At 47.2% G+C, this 27,461-nt stretch overlaps 1 protein-coding gene across 4 annotated transcripts in view; it reads left to right on the forward strand.

The window, feature by feature from the left end:
• Window positions 1-11,989: 11,989 nt before the first annotated feature.
• aspdh (aspartate dehydrogenase domain containing) overlaps window positions 11,990-27,461 on the forward strand; it is a 106,663-nt gene continuing 91,191 nt past the window's right edge. For all 4 annotated transcript variants that reach the window (XM_078239686.1, XM_078239687.1, XM_078239688.1 and 1 more), the window contains exons 1-6: window positions 11,990-12,098; window positions 16,935-17,041; window positions 21,919-22,063; window positions 22,612-22,696; window positions 24,495-24,644; window positions 26,284-26,510. In XM_078239686.1, the coding sequence (XP_078095812.1) occupies window positions 16,987-17,041; window positions 21,919-22,063; window positions 22,612-22,696; window positions 24,495-24,644; window positions 26,284-26,510 (662 nt within the window). In that variant the 5' untranslated portion in view covers window positions 11,990-12,098; window positions 16,935-16,986. The remainder of the gene's footprint in view (window positions 12,099-16,934; window positions 17,042-21,918; window positions 22,064-22,611; window positions 22,697-24,494; window positions 24,645-26,283; window positions 26,511-27,461) is intronic.

A 27,461-nucleotide genomic window follows, 5' to 3' on the forward strand; every position in this document is an offset into this window, starting at 1 on the left:
CTTGAGAAAGGATATACTGGCACTGGAGGGGGTGCAGAGGAGATTCACTAGGTTGATTCCGGAGTTGAGAGGGTTGGCTTATGAGGAGAGACTGAGTAGACTGGGGCTATACTCATTGGAATTCAGAAGAATGAGGGGAGATCTTATAGAAACATATAAGATTATGAAGGGAATAGATAAGATAGAAGCAGGGAAGTTGTTTCCACTGGTGGGTGAAACTAGAACTAGGGGGCATAGCCTCAAAATAAGGGGGAGCAGATTTAGGACTGAGTTGAGGAGGAACTTCTTCACACAAAGGGTTGTGAATCTGTGGAATTCCCTGCCCTGTGAAGCAGTTGAGGCTACCTCATTGAATGTTTTTAAGGCAGGGATAGATAAATTTTTGAACAGTAAAGGAATTAAGGGTTATGGTGAGCGGGTGGGTAAGTGGAGCTGAGTCCACAAAAAGATCAGCCATGATTTTATTGAATGGCGGAGCAGGCTCGAGGGGCCAGATGGCCTCCTCCTGCTCCTAGTTCTTATGTTCTTATGTTCCTATCCCTCCATCCTGTTATTCCATCCCTCCATCACTCCGCATTGTCACCCCATCCCTCTGTACTGTCACTCTAGTCCCCTATCACTCCACACTGTCACCCCATCCCTCCATCCCTCTGTACTGCCACTCTATCCCTCCATCACTCCACACTGTCACCCCATCCCTCCATCCCTCTGTACTGCCACTCTATCCCTCCATCACACTGTACTGTCCCTCCATCCCTCTGTACTACCACTCTATCCCTCTATCACTCTGTACTGTCCCTCCATCCCTCTGTACTGCCACTCTATCCCTCTATCCCTCCGAACTGTCACTCCATCCCTCCATGCTGTCACTCTATCCCTCCATTTTTTCTTTCCTTTACTGAGTTCATATCCTGGTTTTTACCTTTGTAATCCCCCCCCCTCCCTCCCTCCCCCTTCCCTCCCTACAAGCTTCATATTTGCCTCTCCTGTCTGGGTTGTGTCCGTGTCAAAGCTCAGATCTGGGATACAGCTTCCATCCTGGAAAGCTCCAAGCATTACCCAATCAGGGTGTCCTTTTGGCCCATCGTGTGTGTACTGACAGGACTATTCTCACTTTCCAGCTGCTTGGGTTCCAGCAGCTTGTGTGTTTCTGCAAGTTATTTAAAATGCAGCGTGTGTGTCTGTTCCTTCAGATTCCTGTCAGATCGACCCGCTCACCCCTCAACAAAAAAATTCCCCATCACCCTCTCTGATCACTTGTCTATTACTTTCAATCTGATTATTAACTCCCACAATTATTAATCCCCCTGATTATTAACCCCCGATTATTAACCCCCGATTATTAACCCCCCGATTATTAACCCCCTGATTATTAACCCCCCTGATTATTAACCCCCTGATTATTAACCCCCATGATTATTAACCCCCTGATTATTAATCCCCCTGATTATTAACCCCCGATTATTAACCCCCGATTATTAACCCCCCTGATTATTAACCCCCTGATTATTAACCCCCCTGATTATTAACCCCCCGATTATTAACCCCCGATTATTAACCCCCCGATTATTAACCCCCTGATTATTAACCCCCGATTATTAACCCCCGATTATTAACCCCCCCGTTTATTAACCCCCCTGATTATTAACCCCCCCGATTATTAACCCCCCTGATTATTAACCCCTCCTGATTATTAACCCCTCCTGATTATTAACCCCCGATTATTAACCTCCTGATTATTAACCCCCAATTATTAACCCCCCTGATTATTAACCCTCTGATTATTAACCCCCTGATTATTAACCCCCCTGATTATTAACCCCCTGATTATTAACCCCCGATTATTAACCCCCCTGATTATTAACCCCCTGATTATTAACCCCTCTGATTATTAACCCCCGATTATTAACCCCCCTGATTATTAACCCCCTGATTATTAACCCCCTGATTATTAACCCCCCTGATTATTAACCCCCTGATTATTAACCCCCTGATTATTAACCCCCCTGATTATTAACCCCCTGATTATTAACCCCCCTGATTATTAACCCCCTGATTATTAACCCCCTGATTATTAACCCCTCTGATTATTAAACCCCTCCAATTATTAACCCCCTGATTATTAACCCCCCTGATTATTAAACCCCTCCAATTATTAACCCCCCCAATTATTAGCCCCCCGATTATCAACCTCCTGATTATTAACCCCCTGATTGTTAACTTCCTGATTATTATCAAAATTCTCAAAGTCAAAAGAAAACTCCCTCAGCATCACCAATAATAAACAGAAAATGCTGGAAATACGGCGCAGGTCTGGCAGCATCTGTGGAGAGTTCACATTTCAGTTCAATAACCTGCCATCAGAACTGGAGAAATGTAAATATAGTTAGTTCCATTGTTTAAATAGGGATCGAAGGAAATGCCAAACAATGATAGACCGGTTAGTCTGACATCGGTGGTGAGCAGATTAGTAGAACCAATCCTCAGAGATTGGATTAACTATCACATAGAAAGGACAGACTAGTCAGTGATGGCCGGCATTGATTTGTTAAAGGAAGCTCTGGCCTCACAAACCTGATTGAATTCTTTGAGGAAGTGACAAGAGGAGTTAATGAGGGTAGTGCAGCGGATGTGGTGTATATGGATTTTAGCAAGGCGTTTGACAAGGTCCCACATAGCAGACTGGTCAGAAAGGTAAAAGCTTGTGGGATATAGGATCATGTGGCAAACTGGATCAAAAGATGTAAACTCTGTTTCGCTCCACAGAAGGTGCCAGACCAGCTGAATATTTCCAGCATTTTCTATTTTTTATTTCAGATTTGCACCATCAGCAATATTTTACTTTTGGCACCCCTAACCTTTCCCCATGGCTTCATATTCCCCACTCTCGGCTGCAGTCTTATGCAGTTGGCTGTAAATCTTCTCTGCAGCCTCTCCAGCACCATCATGTCCTTCCTGTCATTTGACCAGAACTGTACATTTACTCTGGCTGTGGTTTAGCTAGTGTTTCAAGCAATTCTGGCATAAGCTCTCTGTTCTTGCACTTGGTCCCTCAGCATGGCTGTGTAGTGTGGAGAAATTCAGAAAGCACTCCCCACTCAGAGGCATGATCTGGCTTCATTTAACACCAGTGGAGAGAAAGCTTCTGGTCCAATCCCAGCGCTTTCTCTGCAGAGTCAGTGTAAAGGTGTCAACATTCATACCTTTTTTGGAAGGTACGTAGTACATTCACACAGTTTGATTTAGCTGGATGTTACCCAGACAAAGACAATCACAACTGTATTGTTTCTTAAATTGCAAAGACATCAAAACCCGTTTCCATTAATAACCTGAAACCGAGTTCATTCATTAAACCAGCCGGAGACATTGAAATACACTTGCATACGTTTAGACGGTGAGGTGCCTTGATGGGTGAGCCCTTGTTCCTATTCCTGATGTGTCTTGGTGTACGTGTGAATGTCTTTAAGCTGGTGGGCTGGCTCACACTCCATAATGGCCTTCACACCCTCCAAAAACACTCGGATTTTGGTATGCAAAATGCTCAACCAGGTCTTGATGGTTTGTGTTATAAGGAAAGGCTGGGTAGACTGGAACTTTTTTCTCTGGAGTGTAGGAGGCTGAAGGGTGACCTTATAGAGATCTATAAAATAATGAGGGGCACAGATCAGCTAGATAGTCAATATCTTTTCCCAAAGGTAGGGGAGTCTAAAACTAGAGGGCACAGGTTTAAGGTGAGAGGGGAGAGATACAAAAGTGTCCAGAGGGACAATTTTTTCACACAGAGGGTGGTGAGGGTCTGGAACGAGCTGCCAGAGGTAGTAGTAGAGGTGGGTACAATTTTGTCTTTTAAAAAGCATTTAGACAGTTACATGGGTACGATGGGTATGGAGGGATATGAGCCAAATGCAGGCAATTGGGACTAGCTTAGGGGTTTTAAAAAAATGGGCGGCATGGACAAGTTGGGCCGAAGGGCCTATTTCCATGCTGTAAACCTCTATGACTTTATGTACTGACAGGACAGTCTGTGGAGTCAGCTTTTAAACTGTCAGATCGCTAAACCTTGTTTGTCACAAATTGGATGCAGAGTGCCATTTTATGTATCCTAGCTGTAGGGATATGGAGTAGGGCCTAGGTGGGATTGTGGTCAGTGCAGACTCGATGGGCCAAATGGTCTCTTTCTGCACTGTAGGGTTTCTATGATTCTATGATGATTCTAAGGGGGCCGATTTGTTCCCTCCCAACAGCTCCCTCACCATCTTATCCGTCTGTCCTGTGGACATACACTCGAAGATCCCTCTGCCCTCCATACTTCTCAATATCCTACCACTTATTGTTTGGTTTGCTCTGCGCAAATGCATTCCTTCACACATCTCCAGATTAAATTCCACTTGACATGTTTCTCCCCGCCTGCCCAGCCCATTGATGTTGTTCCTTCTCTTTATCTTCACCCAGAATGCAGCCACAGTGAGAGCACCACATTTATCCATAGGCCAACTCCGTCTCTTAGCTTAGAGAAGCTAAACGGCGCTATCTAAATGTCAGACTTTGTTTTTCTTTAATTCGAGCAAACACCACAAATCAACAAACATTTCAAATTTACCCAAATCCTATCGCCTCGAGATATTTGCGTCAGTACCATCCAGGAATACCGCAGGCCTCTGTACAACAAGATGAACAGCATGCCTCCAAGGAACACAGTGAAGGAGGAGCCGATCGCACCCCACCACATGTCCTGGCTCATGATCCGGCAGTTCTGGCTCGGTTTCCTGATGTCATTGGTGGTTTCACTGAAAACCAGGTGCCTGATGGAACTGGTCCTGTTGATGCCAAAGCTTGACTTGAATTGCAGCCACATCATGTATCACTCCCTCTCTCATTTCACACTCTCTTACTGCCCTCACTCAGTCACCTTTCAGACAATTGATGTTATCAATAATCCCCATTGTGAGTCACTCTTAGAATCACGGAATTTTACAGAACAGTTAAAGAAGCCACTTGACTGGGCCCCTCTATCTGTGCTGCCTCCTTGATGAAGCACCCAACATTTCTCCCAGAATTCTGTCAACTCAAATACAAGGCCAATTGTCTTTTAGCCAGTCCCTCCTGGTCTGACCCACCCTCTGTGTGAAGCTTTTACCCCTCATTTCTCCTCCTGTTCTTTTGCCATTCATTTGAAACACATGACCTGTGATTACTGACCGACTTGCAGATTTGTGGATATGCAACTCATAGAATCATAGCATCCCTACAGTGCAGAATAGGCCATCCAGTCTGATGTAGGAGGCTAGAATAGGCTCATAACCATAGATTTAGGAACATTAACATGATACTAGCTTTAGAATGAATGATCTTGGACTATGGGAAATGTAAGCCAGCCAGGGCTGTTGTCATAGAAGACAGCTCTGTATGATTAACAAGTATTTCTCATTTAAAACATGTGTGGGCGCGGTGGCACAGTAGTTAGCACTGCTGCCTCACAGCGCCAGGGACCCCAGTTCAATTCCTGGCTTGGGTCACTGTCTTTGTGGAGTTTGTACCTTCTCCCTGTGTCTGTGTGGGTTTCCTCTGGTTTCCTCTCACAGTCCAAAAGACATGCTGGTTAGGGTGCATTGACCCAAACAGGCGCCGGACTGTGGCGACTGGGGGAATTTCACAGTAACTTCATTGCAGTGTTAATGTAAGCTTTACTTGTGACTAATAAATAAACTTTAACTTTTAAACTTTGAATTTACAAGATGGATGTGTTTTGCTTTTGGTTACATTTTGTGTCAATGACAAAATACAGCAGTCCCTGACAGGAGAGGAAAGGAACAATAGTTCCACTGAAAGCAGTAATGCTATCAGCAGTGGTCAGAAACAAGGTGGCTACCAATGCTAGCCTGATGAATCGGTCATACAACTCCGAGAGATAACGCAGGTGGCGAGCAGACAGAAGGAATTTCTCAGGGTCAAATGGGAAGGTTCAATTCAACGGGAATCATTCTCCCATTTCACTGTCCAGCGTCCCATGTTGCTGGGCAACAGAAGGGAGGTAGCGTCCATAATTAATGACAAATGAAATCCCATGAGGTCAGGATGTGTATTGTTATTGGCTGGAGTTAATGACAGGATGGTTATTGACTGATTTGTATTAATGCCGACCGGATAATGCCCACCGGAAAGATGGGCCAATATCATTCTGGGAATGTATGATTGCCTTCACAGGGGCATTGTTCTTCAGACTGATATCCGGCTGCCAGCATTCTTTACCTTGAGTGCTGGGCTTCCTCATATCATTCTCTCATTCGATCGCTTGATTAAATAAAGTCACATCTTAAAAATCAATACACTGCATTTTGAGTCTTTGTATTAGCTTAGGTTTGAGCAATGCATAGCCTCGAAAGGAAAGCCCCATCTACACAGTCCATCAAGCCTGCACCGGCAAGAATCCCACCCCAGCCCCCTCGTAACCCCCATGTATTTACCCTGCTAATCCCCCTGACACTAAGGGGCAATTTAGCATGGCCAATCAACCTAACCAGCACATCTGTAAGGGTGGCATGGTGGCACAGTGGTTAGCACTCACAGCGCCTCACAGCGCCAGGGACTCAGGTTTGATTCCCGGCTTGGGTCACTGTCTCTGTGGAGTTTGCACGTTCTCCCTGTGGTTGTGTGGGTTTCCTCCGGGTGCTCCAGTTTCCTCCCGCAGTCCAAAGATGTGCGGGTGAGGTGGATTGGCCATGCTAAATTGTCCCTTAGTGTCAGGGGCATTAGCAGGATAAATACATGAGGTTACGGGGCTAGGGCCTAAGTGGGACTGTTGTCAGTGCAGACACAATGGGCCGAATGGCCTCCTTCTGCACTGTAGGGATTCTATAATTATTTCTATAATAAAAAATCTTTGGAGTGTGGGAGGAAATTGGAGCACCCAGAGGAAACCCAAGCAGACATGGGGAGAACATGCAAACAGCACACAGCCGGGAATTGAACCCAGGTCCCTGGAGCTGTGAGGCTGCCGTGCTAACCACTGTGCCACCGTGCCGCTCTCCGCAGCTCCTTTTGTTCTTGCACCCTCCTCAAAATGGTCCATGTGTCTCACTTCACAGTGTCCCAACCAATTAAAGGTCACAGAATCGCAGAGTTGCTTTGGTGCAGAAGGAGGCCATTCGGCGCATTGTGCCTGCACCTGCTCTCCAAGTGAGCCTTTTCCCCATAACCCCTGCACAATATTTCTTTTCAAATGAATGATCTGATGCCCTCTTAAACGTCTCGATTGAACCTGCCTCCCCTGCACTCCATGGCAGTGCATTCCAGATGTTTTGCCTGTGGTTCACAGAGTCCCTACAGTGCAGAAGGAGACCATTCGGCCCATTGAGACTGCACTGATAACAATTAGGAAGTTGTTGATATATTGTATGCTGATGCGAATATTTTATTATCCTTTGAGTGGTTGGATCCAGTTAAATAACTCAGCAGCAAGCTTTTGTGTATTAAAAATGAAGGAAGTGACTTTATTTCACACACATACTTGCCCTGGCGCTGAGACCAAAGCCTGATGTCTCTCTCACATCACTCATCCTATCTCACACACATAGATGCAGTTGAAGGTAAAACAATAATTATCAAAATGGAATTTAACTCCGTCTCAGTTTCATTGTGGATTCAATGTTTCTTGTTGATGTTTCAGCTGGAACTGAAGATCTTGAAAAGCGGAGGGGTGGGGTGGTGGGGAGGGTGGGGGGGGGGGGGCGGGGGGGGGCGGGGGGGGGGGAATTCTCCATGACTCTTGTAGTAGACCTGCAGATTGGAAGCTCGGTGGGGGAACAGGTTAGTGGAGAGACAGCTCTTGTTCACCTCGCAAGCTGTTACACGTATATGCTGCAAAAATGACGAGTGCTGGGTGGCTCTTTGTAGACTCAGCCTCTGAGGAGAGCTGATCTTGAAGTCTCTGAAGATGTTTCTCTCAAAAGTCAATTTGAAAGTCTGTCAATATCTGTTAGCAGGAAGCAAAGGCAATTGCTGTAGCATGAGACTTTTGTCGAATCATGGTCCAGGTAAGGTGTTGTGGTAATCCCATTAAGCAGTTGAATTCTTCTCACAGCTGTGTTTTCAGTAGGCTTTTGTGTTTGAAAAGGTACATTTACATTTCTTTTTACAATGAAGGTGTTGGTGGGGTTTTGTTTATCTCCTGCTCTGACACACATGGAGTCAATATCAGAAAGAAGGTCTTCTTTACTCTCTTTGAAGTCAGATAATGGCAGTGGGATTTTCCGATTCCACCTGCCGTGCGACTGCAAACTCCCGCCTGAAGTGAGCAGATCTTTGACTGGTCCATCAAATCCTTCCACTAGGGGCGACTGGAAAACCCTGGCCATTCCTTTTGTATCCACAAAAACATCTGATGGCCTTCAGAGGTCAGCTTGAGTTTCAGTCTTTAAAAGCTTTGTTTTTTAAAAGTTAGATCTAGTTCTTGGGGCGAAGAGGATCAAAGGATATGGAGGGAAAGGCAGGATCAGGCTGTTGATTGGATGATCAGTCATGATCATAAAGAATGGCGGAACAGGCTCGAAGGGCCGAATGGCCTCCTCCTGCTCCTATTTTCCATGTTTCTATACCATGCTAAGGTGAGAGACTGAGTAAATTAGGTCCACATTGCCTGGGGTTTAGAAGAATGAGAGGTGAGTGTTGGATGCTATTCGGTTGGTCTCAATGCAGTCTTAGTAGTTTTAAGTAAGTTAACGTTTTGTATTTGTTAACTGCAAGACGGTTCAAGCTTGGGGCTGTCTCCATGCTTGCTTGAGCACACAGCTCTATTTAACCCTGAGGTGTGGGTCATGTGTTCTCTTACATCATTGTGTGTACTTCGGCCCAGGGGAAACACGGTGGCACTGTGGTTAGCACTGCTGCCTCACAGCGCCAGGGACCCGGGGCGGCACGGTGACACAGTGGTTAGCACTGCTGCCTCACAGCGCCAGGGACCCGGGGCGGCACGGTGGCACAGTGGTTAGCATTGCTGCCTCACAGCGCCAGGGACCCAAGTTCGATTCCCGGCTTGGGTCACTGTCTGTGTGGAGTCTGCACGTTCTCCCTGTGTCTGTGTGGGTTTCCTCCGGGTGCTCCAGTTTCCTCCCACAGTCTGAAAGATATGCTGGTTAGGGTGCATTGACCCGAACAGGTGCCGGAGTGTGGCGACTAGGGAAATTTCACAGTAACTTCATTGCAGTGTTAACGTTAGCATTACTTCTGACTAATAATTAAACTTTACTTTACAGTTTAACCCAACCTGTGCCAAAACCTTTAAACGAGAGCCATGCATTGCTACACAGAGGATTCTGAAGGGTTTGACAGGGTAGATACCTCAAGGTTGTTCCATGGCTTGGGAATTTGAGACACAGAGGCACAGTCTCAGAATATGGAGATGATCATTTCAGTCTGAAAGTCAGGGAAATTGCTTCAAAGAGTTGTGAATCTTTGGAATTCCTACACTGGATGGTTGTGGATAATCCCTTGCTGGATTATATTTAAGATATTGATGGACAGATATTTGGTCTCTCAAGGAATTAAAGGATATGAGGAGCCAGTGGGAAAGTGAAATTGAAGCCTAAGGTTAGCTGTGATGGGACTGAGTGATGAAAAAGGCTGGAATGGCTGGATAATTCCGATGCTATCTATGTTCTTGTGTTGTCAATGCTCCCATCCAGAGATTCCCAGAGAAATAGTGCCTGACGCTCACCAGACACACTCACAGATACATTGACACAACATGCTCTGTGATACTCACCCAACAACACGCAAACACCCACCACACTGACAAACACACTTAAACAGCACACTTCTAGACACATTCACCAGACACACCGGACCCAGTTCAATCCCATTCACCAGACACACCGGACCCAGTTCAATCCCATTCACCAGACACACCGGACCCAGTTCAATCCCATTCACCAGACACACCAGACCCAGTTCAATCCCATTCACCAGACACACCGGACCCAGTTCAATCCCATTCACCAGACACACCGGACCCAGTTCAATCCCATTCACCAGACACACCGGACCCAGTTCAATCCCATTCACCAGACACACCAGACCCAGTTCAATCCCATTCACCAGACACACCGGACCCAGTTCAATCCCATTCACCAGACACACCGGACCCAGTTCAATCCCATTCACCAGACACACCGGACCCAGTTCAATCCCATTCACCAGACACACCAGACCCAGTTCAATCCCATTCACCAGACACACCAGACCCAGTTCAATCCCATTCACCAGACACACCGGACCCAATTCAATCCCATTCACCAGACACACCGGACCCAGTTCAATCCCATTCACCAGACACACCAGACCCAGTTCAATCCCATTCACCAGACACACCAGACCCAGTTCAATCCCATTCACCAGACACACCGGACCCAATTCAATCCCATTCACCAGACACACCGGACCCAGTTCAATCCCATTCACCAGACACACCGGACCCAGTTCAATCCCATTCACCAGACACACCAGACCCAGTTCAATCCCATTCACCAGACACACCAGACCCAGTTCAATCCCATTCACCAGACACTTACCGGACCCAGTTCAATCCCATTCACCAGACACTTACCGGACCCAGTTCAATCCCATTCACCAGACACACCGGACCCAGTTCAATCTCATTCACCAGACACACCAGACCCAGTTCAATCCCATTCACCAGACACACCAGACCCAGTTCAATCCCATTCACCAGACACACCGGACCCAGTTCAATCCCATTCACCAGACACACCGGACCCAGTTCAATCCCATTCACCAGACACACCAGACCCAGTTCAATCCCATTCACCAGACACACCAGACCCAGTTCAATCCCATTCACCAGACACACCAGACCCAGTTCAATCCCATTCACCAGACACACCAGACCCAGTTCAATCCCATTCACCAGACACACCAGACCCAGTTCAATCCCATTCACCAGACACACCAGACCCAGTTCAATCCCTTTTCCAAAGGAAAATATCAGCAGTGGAACTGGAGCACAGATTGTAGAATGTGATTGGCCGGGCACTATCCTAATTAGACATGGTGAGTCCACGGCATTCCTGCTCTGGGATTACTAGTTACTATTCAATGTGGCATTCCAGATGAATGGCAGAACAGGCCTGGTGGGCCGAACGGCCTCGTCCTATGTTCCTGTGTTCTTTCCATCAACTCTGTTCTTGCAGATCGAGTCACAGAGAGAGTGAGGGGGGGACCTAGAAGCCATTGGTTTATTCCTGAGCGAGAGGGGAAAGCAAGGACCCTGAAGTTGATCCTCCCCGCCCCCCACCCCACACACACACACTCACATACACACTCACACTCACATACACACTCACATACACACACACACTCACACACACACGCTCACACTCACATATACACACACTCACACACACACTCACACGCTCACACTCACACACACACACTCACACATACACACACACACACACACACACACTCACATACACACACACACACTCACATACACACACACTCACATACACACACACTCACATACACACACAGACACACACGAGTTCCAACCCTCCAGATCGCTGAGGGGTTGATGTGTACAAAGCCGAGGAAAATAGGGATTTTTAAAAATTGTATCCTTCGTATTTTTGCTTTGAAGATTTTTTTGAAATAAACTGTTAAAAATATTGCGGCAAAAATGACTGTTTAACTGAGAGCCAATTATCACTCAGTGGGCTATCAGGCAATCCGTGCAGGACGGCCTGGATGGAAGCTATCCAAAGTGGGCAATGTGGGATGGTGGCCTGGCAGAAAGACATAAGGAAGCCTCCAGGTCTCTGTGCAAGCAGAACTGTGATGCCCACAGCCAGTGAAGAGGAGGCATTGTGATCACACACAACCGAGGGGGATTTAAAACGATGTGGGGCAAGCAGTTAACAAACTAAACAAACATTAGGACTGCCAATTTATTATTAACCAACTGGGTTAAAGTACATCCCTGCCGCTGTACCAGCAGTTTCCAAACCTTTATCTCATCCCAATCATTCTGGAAGGAACGAAGGCTTCAGAGTACAGAAAATTACAACTCGCCTTTCATTGCTGAGGTTTGTGCTGGCCATTGTTCAGGGTTTGTGTGGTGCTTCCTCTTGGTAGTTTCAGGTACGGAATCAGTGCTGGATTTTGTTTGCACAAATGGAAGGAAAGAGTGATATTTCTGAAGTACAGCTTCAGGATATCCTAAAGTTTTTTACACAATCAACTGCTTCTGAAAGTAGTCATCAACATTTCCTCAAAGTTTGCTTTGTGTTTCCGTGCCCGGAACCTTTCATTTTCTTTGTGTAGCAGTTCAGCAGGAAGACTGATCCGCTTTGTTGTAGTGTAGGAAGCATGGTAACCAATCTGTACACAGCAAGCTCCCACAAACAGCAGCGTATTCCTGTGAGGCATTGTGATGTGGGCCCAGGGCACATGGATTCGATATTTACATGTTCAACAATTACTGGCCAGAGTGAGCACAGCCAGTTAGAACAAAGAACGACACAGCACAGAAACAGGCCCTTTGGTCCACCAAGCCTGTGCCGATTCCTAATCCTTATTGAGACCCAGTACTTATTGCCCGTGCGTAGTTTCTATCCCTCTGTTCATCTCCCATTCATGTGTCTATCGAGATAGGCCTTGAGTGTTGCTAACATGCCTGCTTCCACCACCTCCACTGACAGTGCGTTCCAGGCACCCACCACCCTCTGTGTGAAAAACCTTCCCCGCACGTCTCCCCTAAACTTTCCCACTCTCAACTTGAACTTGTGCCCTCTTTTGGTTGACCTTTCCACCCTGGGAAAAGACTTCTGTCTATCCACTCTGTCCATGCCTCTCATCATTTTGTAGACTTCTATCAGGTCGCCCCTTCAGCCTACGTCTTTCCAATGCAAACAATCTGAGTTTATCCAACCTTTCCTCATACAAGAGTAGTTAGCGCTGCTGCCTCACAGCGCCAGGGACCCGGGTTCGATTCCCGGCTTGGGTCACTGTCTGTGTGGAGTCTGCACGTTCTACCCGTGTCAGCGTGGATTTCCTCTGGGTGCTCCGGTTTCCTCCCACACTTCAAATGATGTGCTGATTAGGTGCATTGTCCATGCTAAATTCCCCTTCAGTGTACCCTAAGAGGCACCAGAGTGTGGCAACTAGGGGATTTTCACAGTAACTTCATTGCAGTGTTAATGTAAGCCTACTTGTGACAAATAAATGAACTTTAACCTAAGACTCTCCAGACCAGGCAACATCCTGGGGAACCTTCTTTGCATCCACGTCCTTCTGCTAGTGTGGTGACCAGAACTGCACGCAATTCTCCAAATAGAACATAGAACAGTACAGCACAGAACAGGCCCTTCGGCCCACGATGTTGTGCCGAGCTTTATCTGAAACCAAGATCAAGCTATCCCACTCCCTATCATCCTGGTGTGCTCCATGTGCCTATCCAATAACCGCTTAAATGTTCCTAAAGTGTCTGACTCCACTATCACTGCAGGCAGTCCATTCCACACCCCAACCACTCTCTGCGTAAAGAACCTACCTCTGATATCCTTCCTATATCTCCCACCATGAACCCTATAGTTATGGCCCCTTGTAATAGCTCCATCCACCTGAGGAAATAGTCTTTGAACGTTCACTCTATCTATCCCCTTCATCATTTTATAAACCTCTATTAAGTCTCCCCTCAGCCTCCTCCGCTCCAGAGAGAACAGCCCTAGCTCCCTCAACCTTTCCTCATAAGACCAACCCTCCAAACCAGGCAGCATCCTGGTAAATCTCCTCTGCACTCTTTCCAGCGCTTCCACATCCTTCTTATAGTGAGGTGACCAGAACTGCACACAATATTCCAAATGTGGTCTCACCAAGGTCCTGTACAGTTGCAGCATAACCCCACGGCTCTTAAACTCCAACCCCCTGTTAATAAAAGCTAACACACTACAGGCCTTCTTCACAGCTCTATCCACTTGAGTGGCAACCTTTAGAGATCTGTGGATATGGACCCCAAGATCTCTCTGTTCCTCCACAGTCTTCAGAACCCTACCTTTGACCCTGTAATCCACATTTAAATTAGTCCTACCAAAATGAATCACCTCACATTTATCAGGGTTAAACTCCATTTGCCATTTTTCAGCCCAGCTTTGCACCCTATCTATGTCTCTTTGCAGCCTACAACAGCCCTCCACCTCGTCCACTACTCCACCAACCTTGGTGTCATCAGCAAATTTACTGATCCACCCTTAACCCCCCTCCTCTAAGTCATTAATAAAAATCACAAAGAGCAGAGGACCAAGCACTGATCCCTGTGGCACTCCGCTAGCAACCTGCCTCCAATCCGAAAATTTTCCATCCACCACCACCCTCTGTCTTCGATCAGACAGCCAGTTACCTATCCAATCGGCCAACTTTCCCTCTATACCACACCTCTTCACTTTCATCATAAGCCGACCATGGGGGACCTTATCAAACGCCTTACTAAAATCCATGTATATGACATCAACTGCCCTACCTTCATCAACACACTTAGTTGCCTCCTCAAAAAATTCAATCAAATTTGTGAGGCACGACTTGCCCTTCACAAATCCGTGCTGACTATCCCGGATTAATCCGCATCTTTCTAAATGGTCGTAAATCCCATCCCTAAGGACCTTTCCCATCAATTTACCAACCACCGAAGTAAGACTAACCGGTCTATAATTACCAGGGTCATTTCTATTCCCTTTCTTAAACAGAGGAACAACATTCGCCATTCTCCAGTCCTCTGGCACCATCCCCGTGGACAGCGAGGACCCAAAGATCAAAGCCAAAGGCTCTGCAATCTCATCCCTTGCCTCCCAAAGAATCCTAGGATATATTTCATCAGGCCCAGGGGACTTATCGACCTTCAGTTTATTCAAAACTGCCTAACTGAAGTTTTATACAGCTAGTTCACATACATTCTTCAATATCTCTGTTCTGACGAAAGCAGGAATGCATGAGCTGAGTTTACATTTGTCAACATGGTGCAGAATTCCCTCATCTTGACCAATGGGCTATTGTGGGACTGGTAAAGAATCAGGGGAAAGCAGAATTCACGTAGCCAGCCTGAAAATATACACAGCAGCATCCTGAAAATATACACAGCAGCATCCCTGAAAATATACACAGCAGCATCCCTGAAAATATACACAGCAGCATCCTGAAAATATACACAGCAGCATCCCTGAAAATATACACAGCAGCATCCCTGAAAATATACACAGCAGCATCCTGAAAATATACACAGCAGCATCCTGAAAATATACACAGCAGCATCCTGAAAATATACACAGCAGCCAGCCTGAAAATATACACAGCAGCATCCCCGAAAATATACACAGCAGCATCCTGAAAATATACACAGCAGCATCCTGAAAATATACACAGCAGCATCCTGAAAATATACACAGCAGCCAGCCTGAAAATATACACAGCAGCATCCCCGAAAATATACACAGCAGCATCCCTGAAAATATACACAGCAGCATCCTGAAAATATACACAGCAGCATCCCTGAAAATATACACAGCAGCATCCCCGAAAATATACACAGCAGCAACCCTGAAAATATACACAGCAGCATCCCAGAAAATATACACAGCAGCAACCCTGAAAATATACACAGCAGCAACCCTGAAAATATACACAGCAGCAACCCTGAAAATATACACAGCAGCAACCCTGAAAATATACACAGCAGCATCCTGAAAATATACACAGCAGCAACCCTGAAAATATACACAGCAGCATCCCAGAAAATATACACAGCAGCATCCTGAAAATATACACAGCAGCAACCCTGAAAATATACACAGCAGCATCCCAGAAAATATACACAGCAGCATCCCTGAAAATATGCACAGCAGCCAGCCTGAAAATATACACAGCAGCAACCCTGAAAATATACACAGCAGCATCCTGAAAATATACACAGCAGCATCCCTGAAAATATACACAGCAGCAACCCTGAAAATATACACAGCAGCCATCCTGAAAATATACACAGCAGCCAGCCTGAAAATATACACAGCAGCATCCCTGAAAATATACACAGCAGCATCCCTGAAAATATACACAGCAGCAACCCTGAAAATATACACAGCAGCATCCTGAAAATATACACAGCAGCATCCTGAAAATATACACAGCAGCATCCCTGAAAATATACACAGCAGCATCCTGAAAATATACACAGCAGCATCCCCGAAAATATACACAGCAGCATCCCTGAAAATATACACAGCAGCCATCCTGAAAATATACACAGCAGCATCCCCGAAAATATACACAGCAGCATCCCTGAAAATATACACAGCAGCATCCTGAAAATATACACAGCAGCCAGCCTGAAAATATACACAGCAGCCATCCTGAAAATATACACAGCAGCCAGCCTGAAAATATACACAGCAGCATCCCCGAAAATATACACAGCAGCAACCCTGAAAATATACACAGCAGCATCCTGAAAATATACACAGCAGCCATCCTGAAAATATACACAGCAGCAACCCTGAAAATATACACAGCAGCATCCCTGAAAATATACACAGCAGCATCCCTGAAAATATACACAGCAGCATCCTGAAAATATACACAGCAGCAACCCTGAAAATATACACAGCAGCATCCTGAAAATATACACAGCAGCAACCCTGAAAATATACACAGCAGCATCCTGAAAATATACACAGCAGCAACCCTGAAAATATACACAGCAGCATCCTGAAAATATACACAGCAGCCAGCCTGAAGATATGCACAGCAGCAACCCTGAAAATATACACAGCAGCATCCCTGAAAATATACACAGCAGCATCCTGAAAATATACACAGCAGCATCCTGAAAATATACACAGCAGCATCCAATGTTCCCCTTTGACTTTGTTTTTCAGGAGAATTTCCCCAGCAGAACCCTCAGGAGCCGCATCAGTCCAGAGACCCCCAATGGCTCAGGACGGGAAGCGTCGGAGAATTGGGATCATCGGCTTTGGTCACTTAGGTAGTTTTATAGAAAAAAGGATTGCATTTTTTACTCCAACTTTTCATATCCTCGGGACATCTACAAAGAATTCCATAGCCAATGAAAACTCCCGTTTTCACAGCTAACTCCCACAAACACTGTGATAATGATCAAAGAAACTGCCTTATTGTGATGTTGACTGAGGGATAAATATGAACCAGGATACTGGGGATAATACCCTTTCCAAATAATACTTTGGGATCTTTGACAGCCACCCTGAGCAGATAGTTGGGGTCTTGGTTTAATATCTCATCTGAAAGACAGAGTAGCGGGAATCTTACCGCCACGCCCGCCCCGGAATCGGGGAGAGTGCAGCTCGCAGAACGGAATTCCCCAGTGGCCTCGGGTGGGATTTTACAGCCCTCGCCTGAGCGAGGTGGTAAAATACAGAAAACCTGACGGAAAATTCAGGGTGGAGAGGAGAAAAACCTGGCAGTGGGAAGTAGAGAAGAATGAATTGATAAGGAGGATGTATCAGAGAGTAGTTTCAAGGTAAATAGAATACTCGGAGAGTTTGATAGAACAGGTGATAGTAAGTCATGTGATGGAGTCAGAATAAAACAGCCTAAATCGGAGTTAATGTGCCGCATGTGAATGCACAGAGTGTGGCGAATCAGCTCGGTGTGCTACAGACACAGGTTGACAAATGGAATTATGATATTATCGCTACAACACAGATCTGACTCAAAAAAGAGCAGGACCTGACATGAAATATTCCTGGGTGTGAGGTGTTTAGGAGAGACAGGGAAAGGAAGAAAAGGTGTGGGAGAGGGCAGTGGCAGTATTGCTGAAAGATGGTATTACAATACTGGAGAGAGGACGTTCCAGAGGGAACAAGGACGCAATCTTTCTGGCTGGAGATAAGGAATGAAAAAGGTACAATAACATTGACCGGTGTAGTGTACAGACTGCTAACTAAGGATGTAGAGGAACGCATTTGCAAAGAAATTACAGAGAGGTGTAAGAATGACAGAGTAATTATAATGGGAACTTTAATCATTTAAATATACCCTGGGATAGGAATAGTGCAAAGGGACAACAGGAGCAAGAGTTCTGGACTATATTCAAGATCATTTTCTGCAGCAATGTGTTTGTAGTCTCAGAGGGTCACGAGTGTTTGGAACTCCTTAAAAGGCAGTGGAAGCAGGTTTTTAAATACTTTACAGGCAGAGCGAGATAGATGTTTGATTAACATAGGGGTGAAAGGTTACTGGGATAGGCATACTCCCAGTATTGTGACTGCCCCTTTTTTAGTCATAGTCGTCGAGGTTTACAGCATGGAAACAGGCCCTTCGGCCCAACTTGTCCATGCCGCCCTTTTTTTTAAAACCCCTAAACTAATCCCAATTGCCCGCATTTGGCCCATGTCCCTCAATACCCATCAAACTCATGTAACTGTCTAAATGCTTTTTAAAAGACCAAATTGTACCCGCCTCTACTACTACCTCTGGCAGCTTGTTCCAGACACTCACCACCCTCTGTGTGAAAAAATTGCCCCTCTGGACACTTTTGTATCTTTCCCCTCTCACCTTAAACCTATGCCCTCTAGTTTTAGACTCCCCTACATTTGGGAAAAGATATTGACTATCTCCCTTATCTATACCCCTCATTATTTTATAGACCTCTATAAGGTCACCCCTCAGCCTCCTACGCTCCAGAGAAAAAAGTCCCAGTCTATCCAGCCTCTCCTTATAACTCATACCATCAAGTCCTGGTAGCATCCTAGTAAATCTTTTCTGCACTCTTTCTAGTTTAATAGTATCCTTTCTATAATAGGGTGACCAGAACTGCACACAGTATTCCAAGTGTGGCCTTACCAATGTCTTGTACAACTTCAACAAGACGTCCCAACTCCTGTATTCAATGTTCTGACTGATGAAACCAAGCATGTCGAATGCCTTCTTCACCATTCTGTCCACCTGTGACTCCGCTTTGAAGGAGCTATGAACATGTACCCCTAGATCTCTTTGTTCTGTAACTCTCCCCAGTGCCCTACCATTAACTGAATAAGTCCTGCCCTGGTTCCATCTACCAAAATGAATCACCTTGCATTTGTCTTTGTTTTTGTCCTTTAGCTCAATAATGTGGCCTAATTTGATGACCTTTTGAACGCACTGTCCCACCTTACAACTGTAATGGATTCTATAACCAACATTGCCCACCTCTCCTTTTTGACCCCCCTCTCTATCTCACCTAAAACCCTGTAAACAGGAACGTGAATCGACCATTCCTCTTTAAGTCATGTTTCCCTAAGACCAATCATATCATACGTTCCTTTCTATACCCTCAGCCTGTCTGCTTATTGGCTGTACTCATGGAACAGAAGCCTTGAAGGGCGGCATGGTGGCACAGTAGTTAGCACTGCTGCCTCACAGCGCCAGGGACCCGGGTTCAATTCCGGCCTCGGGTCACTGTCTGTGTGGAGTTTGCACGTTCTCCCCGTGTCTGCGTGGGTTTCCTCCAGGTGCTCTGGTTTCTTCCCACACTCCAAAGATGTGATTGGCCATGTTAAATTGCCCCTTAGTTTATCTGTCAGTGTGAGGGTGACTAAGGTTGATGTGGTGTCGTGCCCTGTAAACCCCTGGTGACAGACTGGCAACCTGTGCCAGCTGCAGAGATGGACAAAAGTCTGACCTGCGCACTGTCAGGGTACAGAAAGGTTGTGAGAGAGAGAGAGATAGCCTTGAACGCTGCCAATGTCTTTTCTCCATTTTCAAACCTTCCAGACTCACTCCCTAACCTTTCGCCTTCTATTTCCATTCCTATCTGAATTCACCCTCTTCCATCGCCCTTTCAAACCGATAGCAGCAGCAATCCTCCCCTGCATGCTTTTTGTCCCACTCCTGTTCAGGATCTCCAGCTTATATAAGCCCCTCCTCACCCAGAATTGATCCCAATGTCCCAGGAATCTAAAGGCGTCCTTCCTGCAGCGAATCTCCAGCTGCATCATCTGCTCCCCGTGGCATCAGGAGTAATCCGGAGATTACTGCTTTCGTGGTCCTCCTCTGCCTCACTAAACCCTGATTGCAGGACCACATCTCTCCTTCTGTCAATGCGGACCATGACTGCTGGCTGTTCACCCTCCCCGCTCACTCACCTCTTTGACACAAGGGACGCAACATGATCTTGAATTCACAGCTGCCATCTATTCCCCTAAGGATCCAATCACCTATCATTATTGCTCTTCCGATATTCCATGTAATCGCGCCCCCCCCCCCTCCCCCACCCCCTCCTTGCCCCTGTTGTTTAGTTGAGCCACCCATGGTGTCATGGACCTGGCTCCAGCCGTACTTACCAGATGAACCATCACTCTCATCAGTATTTAGAACTCTGCAGGGTTTGAGAGTGGAATGCAACAGCTGCCTGTTTCTTTCTGACTATCTGGTAGTTACCCATTCCCTCTCTCCCTGCAGCTGCGGAGTGACCACATCTATAAACATGCCCCCAACCTCATGGACGCACAGCAATGACACCAGCTGCTGCCCAGGTTCTGAAACCTGGAGCTCAAACTACTGCAACTGATGACAAATAGTTATTCAGGACATGGGAAGCATCTTGGAGTTCCCACATTGCACAGGATGTGCCCCCTTGAGGTTGGAACAGCCCTGCAATTTCTCTAGTTATTAACTGATGTGAATGAACCTTACTACTGGCAACAAACCTTACCAAGAATAAAGCTTTACCAATAAAACTTACTATTATAAATACTGTACTGATAAACCCTGCCAACACTCAGTTCAGCTTACTCGTAATAAACCTGAAGCATGATGAGCTACCCATTCCCTGCCTCTTACTCTCTCTCTCTGCCTCTCTCTCTCTGCCTCTCTCCCTGCCTCACTCTCTCTGCCCCTCGCTTTCTCTCTCTCCCTGCCTCTCTCTCTGCCTCTCACTCACTCTCCCTCTCTCTCTCTCTCCCTGCCTCTCTCCCTGCCTCACTCTCTCTGCCTCTCGCTTTCTCTCTCTCGCTACCTCTGCCTCTCAATTTCTCTCTCTGCCTCTCACTCACTCTCTCTCTCTCTCTCTCTCCCTGCCTCTTTCTCTCTTTCTGCCTCTGGCTCTCTCTCTCCTTGGCTCTCTCTTTCTCTCTCTGCCTCTGGCTCTCTCTCTCCCTCTCTCTCGTTCTATCTCTCTCTCTCACTCTCTTTCTCTCTTGTTCTCTTTCTTTCTGTCTGTCTCTCTCTCGCTCTCTTTCTCTCTTGCTCTCTGGCACACTCTCGCTCTCTTTCTCTCTGTCTCCCCCTCTCTCTCTCTCTGTCTCTCTCTCTCTCTCTCTCTATCTCTCCCTCTCTCTCTGTCTCTCTCTCTCTCTCTCTGTCGCTCTCTTTCTCTATTGCTCTCTTTCTCTCTCTGTCTCCCTCTCGCTCTCTTTCTCTCTCGCTTTCTTTCTCTCTCGCTCTCTTTCTCTCTCGCTCTCTTTCTCTCTCGCCTCTTTCTCGCTCTCTTTCTCTCTCGCTCTCTTTCTCTCTCATCTCTTTCTCGCTCTCTTTCTCTCTTGCTCTCTTTCTCTCTCTCTGTCTCTCTCTCTCTATCTCTCTCTCTGTCTCCCTCTCTCTCTCTCTCGCTCTCTTTCTCTCTGTCTCTCTCTCTCTCACGAGGGTTAGGGGGCCTTACACCCTGGGTTTTATTTATCCACTCTTGGCTGTGTTCCTCTAGGTCCACCTCTCTCTCAGAGGTAAATGCTGCTCCTCTTTTTGCCGACTCTTTTTGCCGACCCAAAGTGATTTGCAGAGGAACCTTTGGATAGCTCCTATTCAGGTGACATCCTGAGGATAGGATGACTCACTGACTCTTGCTATTGGCCAAGGCTTCATGCTGTTGGAGGGTAAAAACTCTTCCCCTCTCTTCGTTCCTCGCAGGTCAGTACCTGACAGAGATGATTGAGGCAGAAGGCCAGCAATACGGTTTTGAACTGGCCTTTGTGTGGAACAGAAACCAGAGAAAGATGGAAGGGAAAGTCCGAAAGGAACTGCAGCTGGAGGATCTGAACAAGTTTGTTGCAAGGTGAGTGATCTGCCTTTCACACGAGTGGAATGGTATATCCCCAGCTGGAATATTGTGGCCAATGTGGGAGCAACATCACACCTTGAGAAGGATATCATTGGACAGAGTGTATAGAAGAGTTAGCAGAATGAGCGGGGCTGAATGTTGAGGATAACTGGGCTGACAGCAGAGTGAAAGATGGAGGGAAGAAATGTTCTGTGGACTGAGTTTGGAAGAGCAGACTGTTCCTGCAGTGACGCACGGGGCTGAAAGAGGTCTGAAGATGTTGCTTCATTGGCAGGTCAACCTGCCAAGAACATTCTGTCCTCAGCACCTGGGAAGTAAAGGGGCAAGGGGGTGGCAAACCTACTGTCCTGTTTGGGTGGCGTTTGTGACATGTCATTGTCACTGTGTCCCTTCCTGGAGCAAGGATAGTCCAGCTCGAGCTCTGTCTCAGATTCTTTCCAATGAGGCTTCACCGGGTATTGGAAAGGTAGCGAGGGAATAGCTTCCTGTTGGATGAATTCCTCATTGTGGAGGAATGATTATTGGCTGTTTCTCTTCTCCAGATGTGCTGACCTCATTGTCGAAGTTGCCCACCCTCAGATAATAAAGGAGTTTGGAGAGGAGTTCCTCAAACATGCAGATTGTATGGTAAGTTTGCCATTGAAGCTCACTCATGCCTCCCAATGGAGCCAATAAAAGTACATTATCTGAGTGGAGTGGGAGGTCGGGGGAGATGCAGAGAAAACTCTGTTCCTCATCGAAACCCTCGCCTCCAGTTCCTCAAAGAGCATCCTACTGATGACCACATCAATCTGGAGGATCTTGGCCAAGCAGAAACATCACAAAGGGCAGGATTGAAGAGGCAGATTGGGCTCAAAGTGGAGAGATTAGGATGAGTGATGGAAAGCTCCGTCTATAAGGTGGAGTTTTAAAGAGGGAGGTGAAGTGGAGGAGAGGGATTAAGGGAAGGAATTCCAGACAATGGTCCGGATTTTACTCCCTCACTCATCCCGAAACTGTAAAATCTTGCCCGAGTTCAACGGATCTTCCCATGCTCCCTCCGCCCCTCGCCCACTCCGATTCCCGTGGCGGGCGGAATGGGAAAATTCCGGCCAATGGCTTTCAATCAAATGGTGACACAGCTGTCCACATGGGGCAAGGGAGGAGGGAGGCAAGGACCTCTCAGTAAGTGCTTTAAGCATTGACCCTCCTGAACCGGACTGAGACTGCCTATTAGATACTGCCAGCCTTCACATGACACTGACAACCCAATCCAATTCAGACAAAGAGCAAAGCAAGGCTGAAAGAATGACAGGAGGAAGTATCTGCTGGTGTGACCTTACTGGGAGTGGATGAACAGTGAGTGATTATTGCCACTAGCTGGGAATCCGTACCGATAGGACACACACACTGAGCAATGGAGGGGAAAGTTAGAAGCAGTCTTGGCACAGGCAATTACAGGACCAGAAGATGTCAAACAAGGCTTTAAAGATTGGGAGCATAGAGGGAAAAAAAATAGACAGATCATGTGAAACATCCAGCACAAGTGTCGGCAAATAGAGAGCAAGACCTCATCTTTTCTTTATTCATTCCTGAGACATGTGTGTCGCTGGCTGGCCAGCATTTATTGCCCATCCCTAGTTGCCCCTTGAGAAGGTGGTGGTGAGCTGCCTTCTTGAATCGCTGCAGTCCACATTCTGTGGGTTGACCCACAGTGCCGTTAGGGAAGTAATTCCAGGATTTTGACCCAGCGACTGTGAAGGAACAGCGATATATTTCCAAGTCAGGATGGTGAGTGGCTTGGAGGGGAACTTGCAATCTTCCAATTTGGCACGTTACAGCCTTCTGGACCTGACGTTGATTATGTTCAACAACTTTAGACTGTGGAAGTATCTCTCCACCTTGCCCTGTTTTTTTTTTAATACAATTTTTATTGTCCCAATGCAACCCCCCTCTCCCAGAGGGCCATCTGAGACTTGTTCCTCAGTATTGCCTTCTCTAAACACTCACCTCTGTTCTCCTATTCACACATTCTGCTATCTAACCTTCATGCCACTGTCAGTACCTGTACTGTCCTTTACAGTGCCATTAACATTTCCTTTGCCTTGTGCTCTGAACATCTCTCTGAGCTCACACCTATCACTGACCTTCTGTTTTACTTCACCTGCACCACCCTCTCTCCAACATAATCCATCACATTTCTCCCTCTCTTTAGCTCTGACGAAGGGTCATCCAGACTCGAAACGTTGGCTGTATTCTCTCTCCACAGACGCTGTCAGACCCGCTGAGATTTTCCGGCAGTTTCTGTTTTTTATTTCAGATTCCACCATCTGCAGTATTTTGCTTTAATCTGAGACGGGACAGGTTTTGGGGTGCTGTCCTGGCTGCTGAATTACTGCGTTTCCCATTATTTTCCACACTGGAATCATTCTTTCCCGGCACACAGGTGGGTTCTCCAACAGCATTTGCTGAACAGGAAGTGGACACCAAATGTCGAGAGGCAGCACGGAGGTACGGACACACACTCTACATACCCAGCGGGGCACTCTGGGGGGCAGAAGATATCCAGAAAATGGCCAACAGAGGAACATTGAAGGTGAGCAGTCCTGGGCTACGAGGACTAGGCAGTGTTCCTGAATAGGGTCAAAGAGACATGTATACTTCCCGAGTACTCCAAGCACCGGTCTCACCAGGTTAGAGGGTGCAAAGAATACCCTGAGTGAATTGAGAGGGAGAACATGATCTGAACAGGGAGGGGTGGAGTAACAGAGTATGTGGGAGGATGGGGACCGGGATGGACAACAGTGTGTGTGAGAGGTTGGGGGCCTAGTCTCCAGTCAGCTTGGACACCCCCACCCCTCCTCTGGACTTGCTGGTGTGTAATGGCCACCTCATGTTGAAAGGACTCACACACAGGCACCTCCCACTCCTTAAAATGAAGTTCACCAACTGAGACATCATGGAAACCCCAACAGTTTCAGACCAGACTGGCTTCCTGTGTAACTATCGACAAGATACACTGCAGCAATTCACCAAAGATTCAATCCCTCCACCACGACGCTCAGTAGCAGCAGTGTGTACTATCTACAAGATGCACTGCAGCAATTCACCAAAGATCCTTAGACAGCACCTTCCAAACCCATGACCACTTCCCTCTAGAAGGAGAAGGGCAGCAGATACCTGGGAACACCACCTGCAAGTTCCCCTCCAAGTAGCTGGAGAGTTACCCCCAGTGCTGTCTCCACAAGATCCTGCAAATCCATTGGTGATATAGACACACCAACCACAGTGTTCTCACTCAGGCTAACATCCCCAACATGGAAGCACTGACCACCACTGACGCCATCAGCCCTGCTGGGCTGGGCCACATGCATGAGACTCCTGAAGCACTCAACTCGACACGGCAGGCCAGCCCCAGGAGGGCAGATGAAACCCTCGCAGCCTCCTTGAAAAAGTGCATCATTCTCACTGGGAATCCCTGGACCAAACTCGCCCAACGTGTCGGAAAAGCATCCGGGAAGGAGCTGAACACCTGGGGTTTCATCGCTGAGAACAAGCTGAATCCAAGCGCCAACAATGGAAGGAGCACATGGCACCCCGGGCGCCCCTGCCACCCATTGCAGCAACCACCGTGCGCCCACCTGTGACAGAGAGTGTTGGTCACACATCGGACTCCACATCAATGGAGAAACCATTTTCACTGCGGAAACAAATCAACCTCAACCCGGGGGAACGGCCCAAGGAGAAGCAGGCGGGGAATTGGGATTACAGTGTGTGAGGGTGTGTGTGTATGTGTGTGTGAGGGTGTGTGTGAGGGGGGGTGTGTGAGGGGGTGTGTTGTGTGTGTGAGGGTGTGAGTGTGTGAGGGAGTGTGTGAAGGTGTGTGTATGTGAGGGTGTGAGTGTGTGAGGGAGTGTGTGAAGGTGTGTGTATGTGAGGGTGTGTGTGTGTGAGGATGTGTGTGAGGGTGTGTTTGAGGGTGTGTGTGTGTGAGTGAGGGTGTGTGTGTGTCTGTGTGTATGAGGATGTGTGTGAGGGTGTGTGTGTGTGAGGGTGTGTTTGAGGGTGTGTGTGTGTGAAGGTGTGTGTGAGGGTAGGGAGTTGAATGGGGTACTGATAGGCTGGCCTTGGTCCGCCTGGCCAATCACACAGCTCAGCATTGACGAGTGAAGCCCCATTGGACAGCACTGAGCGGTCAAGGGGAACTGGTAGTTGACCTTTGCCCTTTCCCACAGGCCCTGAAGGTGACAATGAGCAAACATCCGGACAGCTTCATGTTGCGGGGAGAGCTGCAAGAGCTGAAGGAGAGGGTGAAGGGCCAGCGGGCAGTGCTGTACGATGGGCCAGTGAGGAACCTGTGCCCCCTTGCTCCAAACAATGTCAACACCATGGCAGCTGCAGCGATGGCCGGGCACAACCTGGGCTTTGAGCAGGTGCAGGGCTGCCTGGTGGCCGACCCCAGGTAGGTGCTGCTTCTGGGTGAGTGAACGCTTTACTCAGAGACATTGCAGCAAAGGAAACCTTCCAGTCTGACTAACACCCATTGCCAACGAAAATAATTGGATTCACACCATTGCTCATGAAGCATTTAAACAAAACCATTCATATGAATAACAATAATCACTTTCTGAGTGAGCTGGACCTGGCAAGATTATCAGTCAATCCATACTTCCAGCTGCCTGTCGAATCCTGAACTGTCTCCCCTGCTCATAACTTGTTTTTAAAACATCTTTCATAAGATATAGGAGCAGAAGTAGGCCATTCTGCCCATCGAGTCCGCTCTATCATTCAATCATGGCTGATATGCCATGGGAGCAGCATGATGGGGCGACATGGTAGCACAGTGGTTAGCACTGCTGCCTCACAGCTCCAGGGACCCGGGTTCGATTCCCGGCTCGGGTCACTGTCTGTGTGGGGTTTGCACATTCTCCCCATGTCTGCGTGGGTTTCCTCCGGGTGCTCCGGTTTCCTCCCACAGTCCAAAGATGTACAGGTTAGTTTGATTAGCCATGCTAAATTGCCCCTTAGTGTCAGGGGAACTAGCGGGTTAAATATTGGGGCTACAGGGATAGGACCTGGGTGGGATTGTGGTCGGTGCAGACTCGATGGGCTGAATGGCCTCCTTCTGCACTGTAGGATTCTATGATATGCTTCTCATTCCCATTTTTCTACCTTCTCCCCGTAACCCTTCAACCCATTCCCAATTAAAAATCTGTCTAACTCCTCCTTAAATTTACTCAGTGTCCCAGCACCCACCGCACTTTGGGGTAGCGAATTCCACAGATTCACAATCCTTTGGGAGAAGTAGTTTCACCTCAACTCTGTTTTAAATTTGCTGCCCCTTATTCTAAGACTATGATCTCTCATCCCAGAATGCCCCACAAGAGGAAGCATCCGCTCCACGTCTACTTTA

This window comes from Mustelus asterias, chromosome 22 (assembly GCF_964213995.1).
Source record: "Mustelus asterias chromosome 22, sMusAst1.hap1.1, whole genome shotgun sequence".
Lineage (NCBI taxonomy): Eukaryota > Metazoa > Chordata > Chondrichthyes > Carcharhiniformes > Triakidae > Mustelus > Mustelus asterias.